Source organism: Blennius ocellaris (assembly GCF_963422515.1).
Source record: "Blennius ocellaris genome assembly, chromosome: 11".
NCBI classification, from domain to species: Eukaryota; Metazoa; Chordata; class Actinopteri; order Blenniiformes; family Blenniidae; genus Blennius; species Blennius ocellaris.
Window position 1 is genome coordinate 13,983,353 of NC_137660.1, and position 21,571 is coordinate 14,004,923.

The 21,571-nt window shown below is 41.0% G+C and overlaps 1 protein-coding gene across 1 annotated transcript in view; it reads right to left on the minus strand.

Annotated features, from left to right (window-relative positions):
• The window catches only part of ldlrad3 (low density lipoprotein receptor class A domain containing 3), an 84,830-nt gene that overhangs the window by 26,185 nt on the left and 37,074 nt on the right, over window positions 1-21,571 (minus strand). The window contains exons 3-4 of the mRNA XM_080505220.1: window positions 15,065-15,190; window positions 12,798-12,932 (exon numbers count right to left, since the gene is read on the minus strand). Coding sequence (XP_080361346.1) covers window positions 12,798-12,932; window positions 15,065-15,190 — 261 coding nt within the window. The remainder of the gene's footprint in view (window positions 1-12,797; window positions 12,933-15,064; window positions 15,191-21,571) is intronic.

The following is a 21,571-nucleotide window of genomic DNA, read 5'->3' on the forward strand; positions in this document are numbered from 1 at the left end:
CACTACAAGCAGCTGTCGTTTGGCGCAAGGCTGTGATTAAATGTGGTTGTGCATAGCTTCAGTGGATTATTTTTCTTTTCTTCTGTGCAATTGCTCCAACAAGTGGTGGGCATGACAGTTAAGTGGCCTTATACGCGGACAAAACAAAACCAACTAATGTTTCTGGAGCTGACAAGTGGAGACCGGCCAATTCTCTGGGACGAGTAGACTTCCTGTAACAAACCTTGTAAACAGGCAGGGTGTGACAGACTCATTGCTCATCAATGCAACACCTCTCTCGAAACGATATCCTGTAATTATCAAACTGCTCACACATGTATAAGCAGATTTGCACACTCGCACACGTCCTGTGAGCACATTTATTTCTGCTAAAGCTGCTTTAGTGAAGCTCCCATTGTTCACTATACCGCATGTTTCTTTTCTCTCCTCCATCCTCCAGCAAGGTTTTCAACATGTCTGTGGCACGTATATGAGCTCCAGGCAATATCGAACAATGGGGGATCAACAATAGGAAAAGGGTAGAGAAGGAACAACGAGAGGAAACTAAAAGAGAAATAGTTGATAGAGGAGATGGAAAAAAATACTGCAGAAACAGAGAAGCATTATCATTTCAACTATTCAATTTAAGCCTTGTGCATGTGAACAAAGTGACCCCAGACTGCCAGCGGAAGCTGGAGCAGAGAACAAAGGCGAGAGTAGAAAGCGTATGATGAGAGGAGTCAAGACAGTGGGGCAGGAGGTGGTGAAATTGTAAAAAGAAGTGATGAGAAAAGGTTGGAGATAGGCGCCGAATGCCAAAACTGAGAAATGTTGATGGGAGTCTAATGGTACATGAGCAGAATGAGTCAGGCAGAAAGAAGGGTGGGGGATAATAAGAAGGAAAGACAGCTTTGGAGAAAGACGGTGGTGAATCTCAGTAATTACTATGAATGAGACCACTGTTGCATACAGGGACTAATCTGGGCCCCCTATTCAATCTCTGTGTTTCAAAATGACCCCCTTCAAAATGACCCACTGCCTGGTTTTTCTCTGGTCCCCTGACTTTCCTGTCGTGATTCAAATCCTGCTTTCCATTTCATTTGTTGTTTTCATCCTCACCTTCTCTCTTTTTGTCTCACCTGCTTTGTTTCAATCCCACACCACCACTCTTTGTCTTCAATCCACTCATCCTGATCATTCACTCTGTTGTTTCTCTTTCCCCAGCGCTTCCCTCTGTTCTGCTCTTACCTTTTGCTTCCTGCACCTGCCTCTCAGGTTCCTGCCTGTTTATTCCCATTTCTGCAGATACCTTGTTTCCTGCGTGCTTTCTCATCTTTTCCCCCCCGCTCAGCTCCTCTCTTAACGGCCCTTGATGTTTTTTTCCCACTCTCAACCAGCACCCATGACCCCTTCCCCATTTACAGTTTCCAGCTCTCTCACTCCGTCTGCCTCTTTGTCCTATCCCTTGATTCCCCGTTTCTCCATACAATGAATCCAGAGGGTTTTATATTTTTTCCTCAATGGCTTTGCCACTCTCCCTAATCCCTCATCTCCATCAGCTTCCCTCTTGCTCTCTGTCACTCTCTCCCCCGTGCTTTCCTCCCCTCTTCCGCTTCGTCGTCTTCACACTCACATTTTGCTCCTTTTTCTTCCCATCTTCTACCCCCTCGCCTTCTTTTACCATCTCCTCTCACATTTCTATTTTCTCACACTCTCTGACATGCAATTCCTTCTTTCTCTCTCTGGGGCACTCTGCTTTTTTCCTCTGTTGCACTTTACCCCCCCCCCCCCCCCTTATTTTGCCTTCCCCTGATGGATACATTGAAGCCAAATGTATACATGAATGCCCACATCTCCAAGTCATACTCACCTATACCATCATCCAGACACACATCTGCAGCCTATCACGGCTCAGTAATTGGCTGGGCTCTATGTCTGTAGAGTAATACCTCCTGCGCAACTGTATTATAGGAGAATTCCCCCTTACGGCACTGGCAGACAACACATTTACAGGAAATTGCCCAGCCTATTACAGTGAGAGCTGACTGGCCCCTAATGCATCACTCAAGATGTGCTTTTACTCACGATGGCTGCAAACTGGATGTTGATGCCATTGAGTAATTAATGCCAGATCAGTTACTATGAGGCTGTTCGTTAAATAAATGCTCACCGTGGAATCACACAAACATTTTTACAGCAATCAGCAATTTAAGATCTTTTTCATGAACCAAGAGCCAAATAAAAGCAAACAACAGGAGAGTTTGACATAGTGATTTCGGAGCCTAAATGAGGGGTATTAAGACATCCACTTCTAATGATAACCTGCAATGAAACACCGGCTGCCAGTGTTTACTCCCGATTTGTCTTTCAGTTACAGCAATTTTTTTTTATCACGTTACCCAAACCTCTTCGGCATAGCAACACTGGGAGTCCGTTTCTGACTTAACACTATGATTTACTAGAGCAGGCAGGAGTTATAACGCTACTAAGTGACTCTGCTACTTGCGGATGGGTGCATTAGACATGCCTCGAGAAAAGATAATAAGGTTTAAAAAAAAAAAAAAAAAAAGAGAAAAAAAATAGTGCAGAGAAATTAAATTGAGCTCTGGGCACATAACCATCTACGTAAAGTATGATATCTACATTTCTCCTACTTTCATAAAAGCTATTAAAGAGAAAGAAATTCTATTCGGTGTACCTCTTCTCTCTAGTCTTCAACTCAAATTAATGTGGTTTAAAAATGCAAAAGCAGCATTTTCCACTACTGATGGGCAAAAAAGAACTAAGCTCCAAAAAAAGTGGTAAATTTAGACATTAATTCAAAATGAAGAAAAGAAAATCTGAAGAGATTATATTTTTAATGGCCCTGCAGGCATCCATGAAGCACACACAATGCACCAGGCAAGCCCGCTTTTGCTTCAGAAGAAAATGGTGTATTGTCAAAGATACTGTAAATGATTTCAAATGCAGAGATTAAGAGGAGAAAAGTATCAAGAGAGGGATAGAGAGGGTCTCATTCAAGTGCCACATACTTTACACGGTGATCTCAGCTCCTTTTCTGCTGTCAGCCAACCTGCGAGTGTGTGCTGAGGGGCCACCGAGGGGCCCGTCTTTCAAGCCAAGTGTCGATGGAGCAGGGAAACACGACAGTCGAGGCCAGGATTAAAACACTTGAATGCAAATGCGATGCTCGCAGAAGCATAAATCAGTGAGTTAATGGCCTTGTTTTTTGTCTTATTTTGGGTTTTCACGTTTTCTTTTTTTACTATCACTTTAAATATCGAATATTTCAGAATCAGACCCACTGATTGCAATTCAGCTCACAATTCAGTGGCTGTTGTTTGACCCTTCTGCAATATGACCCCGTCACAGAGAACTTATTTTGTCTCCTTTAGAATAAATGTGAATACATTAGAAGAATACTCTCACAGTACAAAGACCTCAAGTGGAAAAATACACCACCTGGAACCAGAACTTAGCAACCACACAAAAACCCAACACTACTGCATAATTAAAGTGACCTATCCCAGGCAGTCAGACTCTGTGTGATACCATTCAAATTACAGGCCAACCAGTCCTCAGCCAGCCCTTTAGAAAGCATTATTATTTTAAAACTTGTACAATAGCATTGAATGTGACAGCATGGGGGGAGGGGGGGGGGGGGGGGGACTCCAGAATATGACAAACTGCACACATTCCTCCATCAATTTCAATGTCTGTGTGGGATATCAAACATTTTCTACTGTTAAAAAAAAAAAACACCCCTTGAACTGGAAAAGCCCACATATCTGAGGCACTTAGGGCAGGATTAAACTTGCCTTAATTTTGTTATAGTTTACAGAAGTGGGGTCACACATTGGACACTGTGTATCTGGGCTGTGATGGACTGCTGGCCTGTCCAGGGTACACCCTGCCTCCACCTCGAGATCCTCTCCAGCGTCTTGTGACTGAAAGTTGGATGAAGTGGTGTGGAAGATTGATGGGTTTAGAAGCAAAGGCTCTGGTCCCAACTTTTATGAGAAGTGTCGCTGCCATTAATTTAAGAAATAAGGTAATATAACCACTTGGCATGAAGTAGGCTCCCGACATCCTTTGTATCTAGAGCACAGCAGCGTTGAATACACTCCACACCAGACATACAGTAGCTATGCTGTATTAAGCTTCGCTGTCTCTTTTTCATGCACCTAACACTGTTGCTGCTGTGCTTTGTCTGTGCCCTTGTTTCTTATTAACACTGTGTATATACAAACAAAACAATCAATGCAGAATCCTATTTGATTCGTTTGGAGGAGACACAAAACTGAGTTTTAAGTAATATTTTTATGAAAGATTAAATTTTTAGTGTTGCCCCTTATCTTTCGTGTGTGGAATAGACTCAAAAGAAGAGAAAATAATTGTGTATGAGCCATTTGTTATTGGCAGATTAGTTAGCGTATTCAAATAGTTTCAGTTGTTGCAGGATTTGGACACTTGGTGGCAGTAGTTGGGCACAGGCTGCATATATCAGAGGGCAGAGGTCACAGAGGAGGCCACAGGTAGGGGGAGGGTAAATGGTTCTCACTGGGCCAGGAAACGGGACAGGAACAAAATGGGAGAAATGTACAGCTTTCTGTTGGAAAACACATTATGTTTCATCCTCTACTATGAGAACAGTGATTAGGAATTCCGTTTATCGGGTCTATGTGGGTTCACTTCGTACCACCTGTGCATTAATGACAATATATGGACATTGTCAAATTGGCATTACAAATAGTATCATTTTTTTATGTACATATCATCCCAAATCTTTGGAACTGGGACCTGTTCACAAAACAATCTTGTGTGCACTTCCATACAACTCTGCACTGATTGCACTCCCATCAAACACTTATAGTATAAAATAACATACATTTTACCCCACCCTCTTCTTGGTCTCTTGTGTCCTATTTCTTCCCTTCTTTCTGTTGAGGGACACATCTGCAGTTAATCGAGACAAATTATCTGGTACATTAGTTCTTATAGCTGTAACTACCAGTGAGGGAGGTTTCACAGTAGACTTGGCTCCTCCTAAAAGTCTGGGCCTTTTCTATAATTCAATTCAAAGCACTTGCTGTATTAGCTTAAATTGCACTCAAGTTAATCACAATAATTTGATTATTCATCCTAAATGAGAGAAGAGTAAAAGTTTTATTTTGGGAGCCTTCATATCAACCATTTTTTACTCTGTCATATACCATCTTGTCTCACTACTAATGTGATGACACATTCACGAAACACTAAACCATCAAAATAAAAATAAAAAACTGCATATTGATAACTTCAAACTGAAAATGCAGCCCAAAGTGCATCACAAGGAATAACATAAAAGGACATTAAAAACATCAAAGTCATCAAAAGCTGGTTAAAATATAAAGCTAATAAAAAACAAAGTTATCAGCAAGTCTAATGTTTTATGCCTTTCATATAAAACAGCACAACTCTTCTGAAAAGCAACAGTAGGTCTATTGTTGGAGGGAAATTCCTCCGCTTGTCTGTGGGTGCAGGTCGTCACTTGACCAGCATCACCATAGAGACTGAATGAGGATTCTTGTAAGAAAAGAAAGGTTGTTTACTTACAGAAGCTTGATGAGTAACGGCTAACTGGTCCTGAGCCCCCCCCCCCCCCCCCCCGACACACCCACACACACTAACAAAGATGGAATTGACGTCATGTGACTACACGTACACGGTATACTTTGTCTCCATAAGAATATGCCCTCTACAACTGTACAAGTCAAGAACAATTTTATCTGCAATACAAATAAATGAAACAGGAAGCTTCACCCCGTCAATTCAACGCTGCCAGCAGCAGCTCGAAGCTTCTCGCCAACTGCTTGGACTGCGGCAGCCGCCAGCCCCGAGCACTGCTTTGTGAACATGCGTGAGGCCACGAAAAGCAAAAAACCTGAAACTTTTCCAGTGTTTCCTATCCATGGGTGGTGACATGTGCAACCCCCTCCCTATTTGTGCCTGTCAAGTGTGCGTTGGCTCTGATAAACTGGCACTATTACATTCCACTCCTACACCTCAGTCTACTGCCATTCTATTCCCCTACACCATTTCACGCTCCCTCCCACACCTTTTCTCTTTCTGCCAGCTCTCTTGAGCGCTGCTGACGAAGGACATGAGCCGACCAACATCTCAGTGTGGGTCTCGTCACAATAGCAAAAATTGCACATGGATTAACTTGTCATTTTAATCTACAGTGTCTATATTCTTTGGGGCCTAAGTTTGGCAGAAATCAATGTGGGGATGTGCGAAAAGCCATTAGCAAGCTAAAAGATACCAACATTAAATACAGGCTGAGGGATTTTTAATCATTCTGACATTCATTGTTCTTTACATGTTACACTGACACAACATATTAATGTCCATTTTGTTGGCAACGCTAATGGAGGGCAGGAGTTACTGCTGGGTGTCAGCACGCAGTCACTGTATGTGCAGCCCGGGCTGAGTTACGGCTCTTTATTGGCTCTGCAAATGGTGGAGCTGAGAAGGCAGGTTGTTGAATGCATAGCTCTAATGCAAAACAGCGGATGCAGTACTAGTGAATCTATCGAGGAGTTCTTACAAAGCCTTAGGAGGATATAGCAAATATAAAGCTGCAGATTACCCTCTGTGGGAGGGGAGTTTCCCTGGAGTTTAAAATAAGGGATTTTACTTCTCAGAGTGTGCGCTCACTACACAAACTAGAATGTTACAACTGCTTATTGGACTGTTGGTGGGGATTCAGGGAGTCTCTGGATGTGTGGTTATTGTGGAGGATATAGGCAGCCTTGAGATGTGTAGCAATCCCTGTGAAGTAAAATATCTAAATTTCAACAAGATTAAGGATAACACAAATCTGTGGATGTGCATATGGTCAGGGACAGAGGGAGTTAGTGGATCTGAGATCATTGTTAGAATAGAAGAAAGAGTCTGAGCACGTGTGCCTATGGTTGCAGATAGGGGAGTCTGTGGAGGAGTGCATATGGTGGTCAAATTAGAGCTCACTGACACACTTGCACTTTAATTGGACAGGTATTTATGCAATATGACAATTTCCCCTGACAGGCACTGTGAAAAGTTTTGCAAAATAAGAAGCTTATCAGAAAACACGACGGAAACCAGCAGGTTTAATTATACACAGTCATTTTCATTAAGATAACCATAGCGCTACAATAATGCAGATCTTGCTTTTTGTTTAATGGGTGGGTTGACTTTCATTAAATCAATCAGGGTCAGGGGTGAAGTCAGCTGCCAACATTTTGACAGTAAAGTCATGTACCAACCTAATGTTACATGTCAGCTTGGTGCCCAAGGTCTCATTCTGACTGACGGCTCTCTGAGGACATGCAGGCCAATCATTAGCTTGATGGGGTCACTTGTAAAGTCACCAATGAAACATTAAAGAACAATGTAGTGACAATTGTGCTTCCTGGGATGTGTATACATTTTTGGTTGGTTTAGGATTTGCTCATCTCTATAAGGGTCTGAAAATAACAAAATATGCTAACTGCACAACACAACAAGGCACTATGAAAACAAAGACTCACCCATGGGTGCAATTCTTTTGTTCTAAAAGTGATGCAAGAGACCCTTGAGTCAAAAGACTATAAATAATTTAGTTTACAATGTAATGCAATGTAAATCTCATGTAGATGGCATTATGCACCAAACAATGTAAATGTATTCTAGGATGTGTTCTGAATTTCAAAATTTCTGAACCATTGTGCATCGACTCTTCCCTTCTGTTTAAAGGACGAAATGCCCTTCAAGCTTTGAGGCTTTTAATGTGAATCAAAGCATGTGTACGGACTTGAAGAATTTAAGGATTTAATCGACCACATAATGCCCTAATATTAAAGAAAACCAATAGTAAGACTAGTGGATGCAGGAGTTAAAGTTGCATCGACTAGAAACCTTCCACGTGTTATGTGTAGAGCAGCAGCACGTCATGGAACCTAATGCTGCGTTACCGCAACTTCACCAAGTTTTTACGTCGAAGAACACAACAACAAAACACAATCCTTTGATGCTGCAGACTATACAAAGCATGCCTTATCTTCAAAAACACACAAAGACAGCAGAGAGCTTTTGAAGCTCTCAAACCATCCCCTGGCCCGCTATTCCCACCTTCACATCCTTTACCCTTCGCTTCACTCCCATACTTTTTCTCTCATCTAAGCTTCACTTAACGAAAAAAAACGACAAGCTGGAGCTTCTTTGAGATAGAGGAGGTTTTAGCATTTATCACAATCACACTCTTTCACAGTCTCCGCACTGTCTAATACCCGTTGTCGGCTCGTGTTAATTAATGCGTAATGAGAGACGCTGATGTGAGTGTTTTGAATCAATTACTTTTCTTGACCTCTTCTTAGAGGTTTCTCAACCATGTTCCAAGACTTGTCGGCTCTGGTCTTTACTTTTGTCAGTGACCTTCACAAAGCCTGTGCTGTTCTGTAGTGCAATTAAACATGCAGGACAACTTCTGTTTGATATACTGTGACTCCTGACCTGATTGCGTATTTGTGCATTCATGCACTCACGCACACGCTGAGTGGCTCTGTTGTTCTCGGAGAAAGCTCCGCCAGCATCTGGCTAAGTCCTGTTTGCCCCGCGGCAGTTTTTCCGACAACAATTCGTTGCAGGGGCAAGCATGAATTCTCTTGTTCCACTCTCCATCCCCTCATATAAGCAGACTGGAGGACCGGTGGGTGCAAAGAGAAGCACAGCTTTGCAAAACTAGCTTTCATGTCGTCTCTTGTTTTCAGAGTTACCTCCTCGGCCTCGAGGCTTGACTTGAGATGGATGCAGCTCTCATCCCCTCCTGCTTATCACTACCCCTCACTCACTTCCATCCAAATCCCGGCTTTTCTCTGCCAAATCACCTGTGTCTCTTTGCTTACCTTCATCTTCCTGCCCATTGCTATTCATTGCTTCCCGCGACTCCATTTCTGGTTCACTATATTATGTTTATGTGGTGCACTTCGCATTCCTTTATCTCAGATATCCATTACAGTTGTCCCATCCCACTCCTTTTATCTCACGGCGCGATGATTGCACCAATGCATTTACTGAAGATTGTGCATTGTTACAGAGGACCGTCTGCCACTTTACCACCTCTCTGCTATTTGAAAAAATCAATTACCCCTAAAATAAAACAATAAACAGTAAGAGCAGCGCTCCGTTTTTCTGTCAGCGCCTAACTGTGCTTCATTGTTTCAAACAACTCTGATGGGAAATAGAAACACTGGAGGCATTAAAAGAAGAAAAAAAAACCAAAAAAACAACAGCTTGGTGTTGCCTCTGCAATTTTTATTGCCTGACACCTTTAGGGCAGCATTAAAAAAACCTATAAACACAGTAATGATCTGTCCACTGACACACAGCTGGCTGATCTCTTACTCGACTGTTCAAATAGGAGGCAAATGTGGAAACATAGGCGGATGTAATTGTGAGTAGAGGAAGATGAATTGAAGGGAAAGGATGAAGAGAAAGCAAGGAAGAAGATGCTCTGCTCAGGTAGCTCAGAGCAGATATTGTATACCTTATCTGTCACCTGCAGGTCTGTGCTTATTATAGTGAGTCAGAACATGAATGCGAGGCAAGTAAAAACGTGCACGTATGTCTGAATGTGTGTGCATGCATGAGGAATGCAAAGAGTCAAACTGCAGTGCAGCTTACACTCAGTGTATTGTGGCTCACTATTGTTCTGTTATTTGTTTCTTGTGTTTTTTTTCATTGTCACACGAAGAACTTCTCAACATTTTTACTTAATGTTGTGTGAAAAAAAACTTTTCTTACTGTATTTACAAAAACACTAGGATGATTAAAAGAAATGTTGAGATTTGGCAGTCCAACTTGATTTGATTCTCCAAAAATGAAGGTGAAGAGCGCCGCGATCCAGGTTAATACTCACAACATCTGAGCTCCACACATACAAACACTACAATGGAATATGTGCTGACAAGAACTCTTTAGGAATCTAATGACAACGGCACATCCAAATAGACTCAGATGAGAACACAAGTTGAATTGAAAATGTGCAAATAGCTCAGCTGGAAAATGCAGGCATTTTTATGATAAGAAAAAGATAAAAGTGGGTACTCCATCACCTGTAGACACTCTGTCAAACCTCTCAGTCAACCATAGCAGATCTTTTTTTCATAAAACTGCCTCAAGGAAAGTTGTTTTTTTCTTTTTAAGAAATAGAGTTTAAAAATTGCACTTAGGACCCGCAGTACTATGTATCATAAACCACTCGGTGTATTTTCACTGCACTTGTACAGAAGTACATGAGCGTTTTATGGTATTATGTGCCAGAGTAGAAAAACACAGATAAAGTTTTCCACTGTATATACTGCGGGAGAAAATTAAGAAAAAAAGATAAAAAAGAGACAAGTACTTATCAGCGAATCATTTTTTAAAGATGAAAGAATAGTTATCTTGATTTTATTAGATTTTTTTTTTTTTTTTGCCGGCAGTCGCCTGCAGTAGCCTTTGATCGCTTTAGTTTCTAGTATTCGTTTTAAAAGCTGCTTTCTGAGCCCCAGATTCTACAACGATACAGAGCTACTGTCTGCCGCCTCACACTGGAGTTGGTATTGTTCACTTGTCAATGAGGAAATGGAGTGCAGTGGGCACAGATATCAATCCATATTTGTGCATCACAACACATTTCTGCTCAGCATTCTGTGCCTCTGCACTGAGATAGAGTGTAGAGAAGGATGGGCTTGTAATTATGGATGGACTAACCTTAATTTCTCTCCAGCAAGCTCACCGAGGAAATAATGGGTTCGCTCCTTCTGTTTTACTAATTAAGTTCATACAAAAAAAAAAAAAAAGTTGACTAACGACAGCTTATTAAATTTAGATCGGAGAGGTATTCCATTAGTAGACTAATTATAAGAAGCATAAAAACAAATTCTGCAGTTATGACTCGATTCTGCATTTAGTCAGTTATGAGGGTCGTTTTTCACAGCCCAATGAAAACTTAACAAAGAATAAGTAGCGCCGAAAACTTTCACCTCGATTTACTGCGTTGATCATTTCAAGTCTACTGAGTTACGACCACAGCGCTCCCACCCCTGTTTATCAGGCATGTTTTGTCTCTGGAGTTTCAGGGAAGTTTCTGCTGAGTTTGCTCCTCTCCTTGCTGGTAATAACATTACTGTCTTGCAGCCTATAGATGCTGACGGGGTACTGTCATTTCTTTTTTTTTTTTTTTTTTTTTTTTTATTAAGTTGAATCATTTCTGTTTTATTTTGCATTTCTCACAGACTTTTATCTTCCAGCATAAATCAACGTGACAGCTGCACCTCAACCGGAGGACAGTTTAGTTTTTTTTCCCCCAATGTCGGGGAAGAAACTGTCTACATTTGCTTGCCTGAGGTTACATGTACATCAGAGTTGGACAGTTTGCTAGTGGAGGCACAGCTGAAGTGTTGACAGTGGCTGACAGTCATGCCAGCAGAATGAGAATGGCATTTCCGATATATATGGTAGCTGCCAGTGAATATGACATTCTATACTGGAAGGCATCGGACTCACTATCAGGGATCAAAACTGCTATCTGCGTTACAATGCGAGTCAGCACAATATCATCAAACGTTAAGCTAATGACGCTGGGATGTGTGCCTCGGTATTAAATAGGAATGGTGGAGCGGTCTATGTCTTGTTTGGTGTAAAGTTCTATCTGTCAGCAGCTCTGCAGCATCTTTATAAACCGCAGACTGTGGAGTGCATTTCTAAAGAAATGTCTCCAGAGATATCTGATGATGTGACATATTGAGTGACAGAATATACCCCAAACCCACTATCGTCATTTCAATAGTGTATCCACCAGCTTCCACCTGTTGGGAAATCTGCTGCAAAGTTTACTGCCAATAACTCGAGACAATTTTGGCCAGATAAAGTACAACAAACAGCATGACGATAGTTGCAACCCTTCCAATGCTTTGTGTTGTTGTTGCGGGTGTATACGGAGTCAAGCTAATGAAGCAAAGGCAGACACAGAGCCTATTGGTTATGACAAGACTGGAAGAATTAATTTAAGTCATCGAACACTTACTTGTGTTTCTGCAGGTATTTTGAGCCGACTGAATCGCAGGCACCGTGTGGGACTAATCACTCTCTCTCATCTCTCTAGAAAAGATGATCATCTAGGTGACGGTCTTGGGGCTGTGTAATTATAGTACATGTAAAAAGGGAGTGCCATTTGTTATCTTCACGTTAATTGATTGTTAGCTCATGTGAAAACATTCACTTTTTTCACTTGGAGTCAAGCACCTCTCAGGAGGAAAACCCTGGTGTTGACGCATGAGTGAGATACTAATTTTATTCATTGTTCTTCATGAAATATATGCTGTGTTTATTGAAGAGTTCATGAACATTAACCATTATTAGTTTGTTTTGGTGGACACGTGGTCCTTCCATCTGGAGGTAGTGATGAAAGTTTTCACCACACTGTAGTTCAATTAGGGCTCAGCACTTATACTTTAAATGTTGTCATATAGCTTTTTATAAGACTAAGCCAAAGTCGTGTCCTGGAATGGCCTGTAAGTTTCACATCTATACTGTATTGCAGAGATAACAGGTTGTTTTTTGTTGTTGTATGGATATAACGTGTCCTCTGACAAGTCTCTGTTGCAGTAGTTGAATGTGCTCATGAATGTAATTCGGGTTTCATAAAATTTTCTCCCCCTGTGAATTCTGTGTTTTGAGTTTAGTTGAGATAGGTAGCCCAGCACCTTGAACCACTATATAAAAAAAAAAAGTCTGGATCTTTTGCCTCGATGACCTTTCACTTAATAGTTTACCTGCAGTAGTCAGGCAGAGTTCCTCATCGCTGTTGTCCTGACAGTTGTCCTGTCCATTGCACAAGAAGCTGCGGTCTACACAGCGACCATTTCGACACTTGAAGCGAGCCTCCGAGCACACCAGCGGGTTGCCTGCTGTGGATGACACAGGGCAGAGGTCAAAGGTCACCCAGGATTACTGCAAAAATGTTTCACTAGTCAACGTGACAGCACGTGAGAACAAGAAGCTCATCTGTGAGTGTCTTCTGATTTCCTTTTTTTAAAAGAGACTTTATTAACATCCTTGTGCAATTTGTTAGAAGTCGGTTTGCGATACTTGTTGATCCTGTCCCATCTGCAATCCTTTGATTTGATGAAAAATGTTGTGAGTTTTCACAAAATGAAACCTTAAAAAAAGCGGAATCTGACAAAATCAAAACATTAAAGGGTAAAAAAAAAAAACAACATTTCAAACTTTTCAAAACACTTGGAATCCTGCAAAGCACTGCCACTCCTTTTTAGCACATGTTTCGGTTTTGGTCTTTGTTCTGCCTCAACAAAATGAGACGTAATTATCTTGTGAGAAGATCCAGACAATTACACAGTTGTGACGCAGTATGGGCTGGGAGCATGGAGCAAAGCTCTATTCAAATGGGGAGATTAGATTTGTGAGCATGGGGCCCTGCAGGCGAGGAACACCGCTTCTGACAATGGACAGGGATCGGCTTGATTCACATTTCCCACTGGGAAGGCTGTGAAGGAGTCAGACAAGAACAAACTATAAGTCTGATGGCAAAAACTACTCCAGGCATTTCCTCAGTTCAGTAAAACAGGGCTGACAACATATCTATCGTTGTGAAGAGGTTTCATATAATAACAATTTACATGTCATACGAAACGACTGAAAGTGGTGAGAAAAGCCCCCCCCCACAAATCACTGCTTGTACCAATTATACTTTACAACTGATATAATTATGAGTAAAGTTTGAGGCATCAGCAAAGAAACAAGAGCATTGGACAAATTCTTACAAAAAAAAAATCTTTATTCTTGTTGAAATCTGAAATCTGAAGTAGCCTTGGAGAAGAGTTTGATGGGGAAGTGGGGACTGAGATGGTTCGGTCATGAAGGGGATGCTGAGGATGGAGCTGCCAGGCAAGAGGAGAACAGGAAGTCCAGTGAGGACGTTCATCGGTACACTGAAGGAGGACATGCAAGTGATTGATGTGAGAAAGGAGAATACAGAGAACAGAGTTTATTGAAAATCCGTGATGTACTGTTGCACCCCCTGATGAGAAAATGCCAAAAGAGCAGGAACAGCAACTGCTCGGTACTTTGGACAACCACACGTCGTGTTGTGGCATCTGGGAAATCAATATGAACCCTCTAATTCAGTATTCCAGCAGCCATAATAACGCAGAGGTTTGATTTCTGTTAACAAATTACTTTCTTGCTTCTAACAGCAGGAGTTTAAATGTATGGCGTGAGTTTTGATTTATTCATTGGTAGTGGAATACGATAAAGAAAGTTAGGGGGGAAAGACATTGAAAGAAGAGAGGACAGACTGCAGATGTGCAAAACAACTATGTGAATTCTATCGATGGAATTGTTCCCTTTTTCTACCTTCAGTGTTCAAGATGTATATCAACTGGCACTCGGTGTTCTTTTTAATTAATTTCCATCAACAAACTAATTGACTTGTGATTCATTGCTGAAAGATCAATTCAGTTCAAAGGGAGGGGTTGTCGAACAGTTTAACGACTTAGGATGGCACTTTCATTACAGACAAACTGAAAAGCTGTTGGAAGCCAACAGAAAGCTTTCATTCTTTAGTCCAAAAACGCCTAAGCCAACATTTCCAATAATGCACTCAGTTGCATTTTCGACTAGATCATATTTCTGAACTCTACAATCCTAATTCTGTTACTACTTTATTGTCTGTATGAAGGTTTCTCTTCTCTCTCAGGCTTGTAAAAGCTGGATCAGAAGAAAGTTAAGAAAAGAACAAAAAAAATAACCCTGGATGGTGAAACAGTATATAATGAGAGTAAAATACTGCTTTATAATAAAAGTTGATGAAGTCCATTATTGGACTTAAATATTTCACTTGAATTTTCCAGGACCTCAACTCGAAATACATTTTGATGCACATAAAATACATTTTGAATAATACTCAACCTAATAACTGATGATTGGTGGACTGTGCATAATGGGAAAGACTGTGATTTCTGATGAAGCTGGCGAGGAACTGATTACCATTACGGTCTGCGTTTGTGGGTGTGAGACTTACTGCAGTTTTCCTCGTCGCTCCCGTCAGGACAGTCGCTGAAGCCGTTGCAGCGGAAGCGTCCGATGATGCAGTGGACGCCATTGGCGCAGGCGAAGAACGTCGGCGCACACTTCGACTTGACCTTGGCTATGAGGACATGAGGAAGAAGGACAGTAAATTAGTCCCTGGGTGATGGGGAGATGATGCAGCAACTCTCAAAGCAGTACATCATATTTTATGACAGCGTTAGCCTTGTCTGTGATGCACAGGAGGAAGGAGAACACCACCAATAAAGCCAGCAAGTTTTTATTTATTTCGTATGGTTGTAATCCAGTAGGCACAGTAGTGCATAAAGCTTATGCTCAAGAATTAAAACTCTAAACCACACAGCTTCTTAATATTGTGCATGGTTTCATAACTGCTTTGTTACATTAATATTCAATTAGCTATGTTTTGCGACGAGTAAGGGGTAAGATCCTAAGCCCCAAACACTGATGGGGGAAGAAAACAAGTTAATGGCAAAGACAAAATGAGTATATTGCGCGAGAGAGTGTTGGTATAGATTCAGTGATTGATCAGCCTGAGCATGCCATGGGTTTTATCACCCTGGACAGGCCTGAGACTGAGTGACGAGCCTGCAGAACATCAATGCCTGGTGTCCTCAGTTTAACGCTAACCCCCAAGTTTTACTTCAAACACATTGATCTTTTCTGGCAGAAGGAGAAAAACAAGATAACAGGTAGATACAAGCAAAGACATCAGGAAATAAAGTTCTTACTAGAGTTTGAGCATTGTGCAGTAAGACTGAACTCTGCTGGTCCAAACAAGTACATTTAAAATAGATTTGAGCACATTTGTGTCTTTGCTGCCTAATTTTCAAGTTTTAAATAGTCAGCCTAACCTATGCTAAATCTTTAATCTATCAAATCTGTTTCTTTAGTCTGACCTATGTTAAATACCTTGATTTTTCAAACCATTTAGTACAATGTATTACACTACACTTTAAATACTCCATGAAATTAAAGCCCTTGCTTTGAGCGTGGGACAATGAACTTGTTGTATTGTTGTATTATCTCTTGCTCATATATAGAAGTATTTATCCCAACAAATCTGTTCCTGTTTCTCTTCTTTTGAAATGGTGTCACATTTTCAGATTACTCTGCACTCATGGGTATTCACCAATTGTGCATTCAGTAGAAAAGTGTATGCAGCTTAACGTGTGTCTCCTCTACAATGTCTAGAGCAATGGCTCGGGCCAGTGAAGGTGTAGCACAAATGGCAACTGTAAATTCGAATTAAATCAGTTGTTACTGGAAATTTACAAACATATGGAAATCCTACAGCATTCTGACATTGTTCAACATGGTCTTACGACTTGTATTTACATGCTCTCCCTGTTCTAGTGCAGAAGTTCTTTGTTACCTTAACCTTCCCCACAATCCTTGGACAAGCTTGTCAGGTTAACAGGTAACTGATTTGTTCTTTTTTAATGTATGTAATGTATGGATGACTGAATATCTCTGTTAGCCCTGTGATGGACAGACAAACTGTTCAGTGTGTACTCTGCCCTTCACTGAATGAGAGCTGGGATGGGCTATAGCCCCGACAATCTCAGCTGGGATTAATTGGATATCTTAGATGGATGAAGTAGCAAATTTGGCTGTGAGCACTCACTGCACACAAAGAAAGGAAACGCTCCCATTTACAGCTAAGACACCGCTATGATACAAGTTAAATAGCAATAGAGGTTGATGCCAGAGAGGGAATAGCATAATAAATATTATGAGCGCTAAGACACAACAAAAGGATGGAACAACCCACACATCCAAACACACACAGAGGGGAAAAGTGAGTGGGCATACTAAAAGTCTCGAAGGCAGCTCCCAAACATTGTGCGTGTGCATTTTTTTTCCTTCTCAGTGCTGAACACAATGGCTGGACTTGGCCTGCCCATAGGTTGGCACTGTGCCATCTCAAATGCCACGGGTGCACATTTTTCCCTCTACAATATATTGTGGTAGGCTGATTTATGAGCTCTTTCAAGCTGTGGCGATTATATGTAGCAAGGCAAGGGGAGAGCAAGGCATAACAACCACAAGCGTTTGGAGCGCCCATCTCTGGGATGAAATGTAATCTGCTGAATGTGGGTGGAAGCTTGGATAAAGCCTCATCTAAGTGTCTGCTGTCCAGGTAAACAAAAGCTTCCCAGACTGTAGAGACTCGAGACAACCAAATCTCATTTTGTATGGTACGTCATATTCATTACAGTCCAAAGAGAATAAACAGACATGGCTTCGAGCTGTATGAAAAGATTAAAGAAGAAAAAAACACGACATCCAAATACATGCTGGTGTAGATGGGTGAAATAAAATTGGCAGCCAACAAGGAAAACACCATCCTTTATTCTCAATCTGTGCTTGCCATATATGTACGCCAAAGAATATTCAAACACAACAGACCAAACCAGAATAGGATAGGAAGGAACACAACCAACCATGGTGTAAGAAAACAGAAAACAACAGAATGGAATCTCTACCATAGTGGAAGAGAAGGAACACTGAGAAAAACAGACGATACCAGGACAGGATAGAACTGATCAGAATAAAACAAACTAAAACAGAATAAAGAACAAAACATACTAGAACAGAACAGAACACCAGATAAGAAATGAATGAACGTGATAGAATCTGATTCCAAGTGATAACAGAATTCTCGACAATAGTCAATTGTACCCTTGTCACTAATCATTATCACTGACTGAGCTGTGCAAGAAAGACAGTGAGGATATTGTGCTGACGTCCCTCATTCACTTTGTCTCTCCACCGAATCCTCATTACCACTTCTACTGCTGGCTGGGATTCATCTGCCCCAGTGTTTGTGCTGCAAATTAGCTCAAAACTCACATGAAGGACAAGCTCCTGAAAGAAAATTTGTGGATGGGAGGGACGTGGCTCAGTGGCAGGATCGGGCTAATATGCTAAGCTGTATTTTGGCGTAGCTTGGCCCTTAACGGCCTTTGCTGAGCAGCTTCCAGAGCAACAAGACAAAAAATTAATTAGATGGCATAAACTGAGGGTGGCAGTGGAAACACAAACTTATTAAGTTTCCTTTGATAGTTCTGTGACAGGCTTTGGCTTTATGAACTGTCTTGGGCTTAAACACTGCTCTTAAATCAGGTAATGCTGTTTTATTTGAGCTCCACAGTTTTATTCTTCAACCTTTCACAATCCATTACATTGTATCTTCGCCCCTTTGTCATTGCTTAACACTGCTTTACTTTCGTGCTACATATTCTTCCTCTCCCCTGAAGCCTTTGTAGAAGTTGTTTACGAAAAGCAGGCAGGGTGTTGGAAAGCTTCCAAACTTAGTTCCAGTGTTCACCTGAGCAGCACAAATGAAAACGAATGAGGTTAGCAGTCGAGTCGATTCCTTGAGGTAAAACTATCACTAGCAGAAAAACATGACCGGTTCACATTGAAACACCAAGTTGGGGGGACGCAGAAACAAAGACAAAACTGCCCCGATCTGTAAAAATCGGAGCAGGAAATTCTTCATTAAAATGGTTGAAATATCATGAAGTTGTAAATCTTCTTCCTCAAATCCAATGAATTTATTTTCATTGATTTAAAAGAACGAAAAACTAACCATTTCATTTTCTTAATGCAAAAGTAAAACCAAGTGTAAAGTTTTGCCGACAGATGTAGCACCGTGGCATATTTTGGATTTGAGAGTCATTTATTTGATAATTTAGTACAAGTTTGAAACAGAATATCACCAGTTTTCTTGAGCTCCCTTGTGACTTCTGGATTCAAGTCAGGCTGAATCCAACAGCCCAACTCCTGTATGCTTTGCTCTTTTCTGATACACAGCCCCATGCCCTCCACAACTCTCCCCCTTTTCTCTCCTTCCCTGATTCCTCAGAGAGCAGAATAACTTGTTCAGCACAGGTAGGCTCAGTGATGATGGGCATGCATGATTGACAGAGTGAGGAGACGAAGGACTGGAAGAAGTGACTAACAAGAAAGAAAACACAGTGAGAACCGAAGCCGAGCGAGAGCAGAGACAACTGAGAACTTCAAAGGTTTCTCTGACCTTGCCGAGCATTTCTGAGGGGAGGAAATCAATAGGTAATGGAGTCAGGGTGTAAGCAAGAAGGGCACAAGTAGTTTCAGTCTGGTCGGCCTGGGGATCAAAATAATCACTCCGTACATTTCACTGTCTAAGCTCTGCACACTCCTACACTGCCACAGTCTTCTGTAAGGAGCATTGCATAAGGAGGCCCCTTCATCTCCAGAGCCAAACATTTAAGGCCCCGGTGTTCAATAAAACCATATATATTCGTGCTAGATGAGGCCGCTGGTGTGGCTCCATCAAACAGCATGAAGATAATATCTGTAATTTTTTTTTAACAATTTCCAATAAAAAGGGATGAAAAGCAAGAGCAATTGTGAAAAAGCAACGGCTGATCCGGCAGATAAGAGCGCTGCTGCAATATTCATCATAGACACCCTTGTTTTAACTGGTAGTGCGCGGCATTGTCTTCTAAAATGACTAGGCAGCCTTTTTTTTATGCCTTTGAAGATTTCAAAGCTATCATTTTGCCTAATTTGTGACTACCAATGGAACAAGAACAGGATTTGGTCTGAAATAGCAGAAAGACCAGGAGACATGGCAAGAGTCAGAATGAGAGACTATAAGACCCTACTGAATATTTTATCCCTGTTCCTCGGTATTAATTACACTAGGCTATTGATCAGTCAACCATTAAGCTCTTGGAAATCTTCAGACTTCGTCCCATTAAACCTTACTCGGCTTTCCACACGTTTCCTCACATTACTGCTCGACACACCCTCTACTTCCAATTTCTTCTATTTCAATTTTGCTCTCTCGACAGGCTTTTTCTCCAGTGGGACAAACATAAACGTGCACAAACCAAGATGCACTCCAGTTTAAGTACCACAAACGGGAGCTCCTAATATCACCTGCTTTTTCTTTCCACTGAGTCCCCCCAAATTACACACCCACACAGTGCCACAAACACTCAGAGCAAAGAATGCCTACTCACAGTGAAGCAGAGCAGAAATGAGCAGGACAGAAGGAAGAAGAAGGCTCTAACAGTAATATGAGAATCATTGAGTTAGAAGCCTGTGCATGGGTCACTTTTCTGATCATATTAACACACACATTCCTAACTGAAACCATCCCATTTCTACTCAAGGTGAGTTTGGTTTGTGTTTGTCCGGATATCTAAATCTTAACCAATGTTGCTGTGTGGGAGAACTTTATTGTGGAAAAGTACTTAGGGGCTATTTTAAACCCAATGTCTCGTGAGAATCCTGTGGAGGTCAGTAAACAAGTAAAACCTAAGAGCACAATAGAAGATGCCTCAGGCTTTTGTATATAGAATAAAACAGAATAGGAAATACTTGATTATTCCTAAAGGGAAATTCTCTATGGTATTGCTTTACACAGAATTATAGAATATTAATAGAATAGCATATTAAAATATCAAATGAGTCATAAAATAAAACAACAAATAATTAAATATTAATATGTACACATGTTATGGCTGCAGAAAGTAATAATGCACTATTATTTGGGCTATCCCAATACTTTTGAGATTTATTATAATAATTTATTTAGCCACTGCATTTTGGATATAGCTATGTTGATTAATAACCACTGTACTATGGAATGAAAATTCAAAAATTAAATACGACTGGAAAACACCTGTATGCAATTCTCCTGCTTGCTGCCCCTTCAGTGGACCCGTCATTAATGAAGTGATTAAAGCAGATCTGGAGTACCAACCACAACAGTTCAATGCATTTGGCTTGACCTTGACAAGAAACTGAAAACTGCAAGACTGAAACTAAATGTTTTATTTTAATGAGGCCACACAAAAATTATAATTCAGCTCAGAGAAATTCTAGGTTTATAACCTTTTTGTTGAAAATGATCACAACCATTCTATTTTTAGTAAAACTCTGCTCGAGGGGTCAATTAATCAAATCAAACAGAGTCTACAAGGTGCAACTCACTAACGTAGTTTAATAATGCAAAAACAGTTTCTTTGATGACTCTTTCATCATAAATGTCTAAGAATAACTGACCCATGGTTCAAAATGATTGCTGGAATCACGCGAAACTGTGGATGACAACATAGCAGATTCTAGTACTAACATCATAAACATATTTGCACGGTGTAGTTCTTTCTTTTTTCATTAGTCTAAACCGATCAGTGGTGATGCCATGACAGCTGCAGCTTCCTCCGTTTTCACTACGAAGCCAAGACGGCAAGCCTCGAATGTGAGAAGTGTCAAGTGTTTTAAGTGTTTTACACTCAACTTTCTGAGCGCGCCATCTGGGTGCACACTGCACACTGCATTTTGGTTTACTCGACAATGTGAACACACTTATGTACTCAAAGTCTAAGTGCAAAAGTACATAAACGAGGCGTATTTCACATTTTTGCGAAGGCAGCCAGTATTGGCCACTACTGACGGCTACAGAATGGCTGAAGCGACA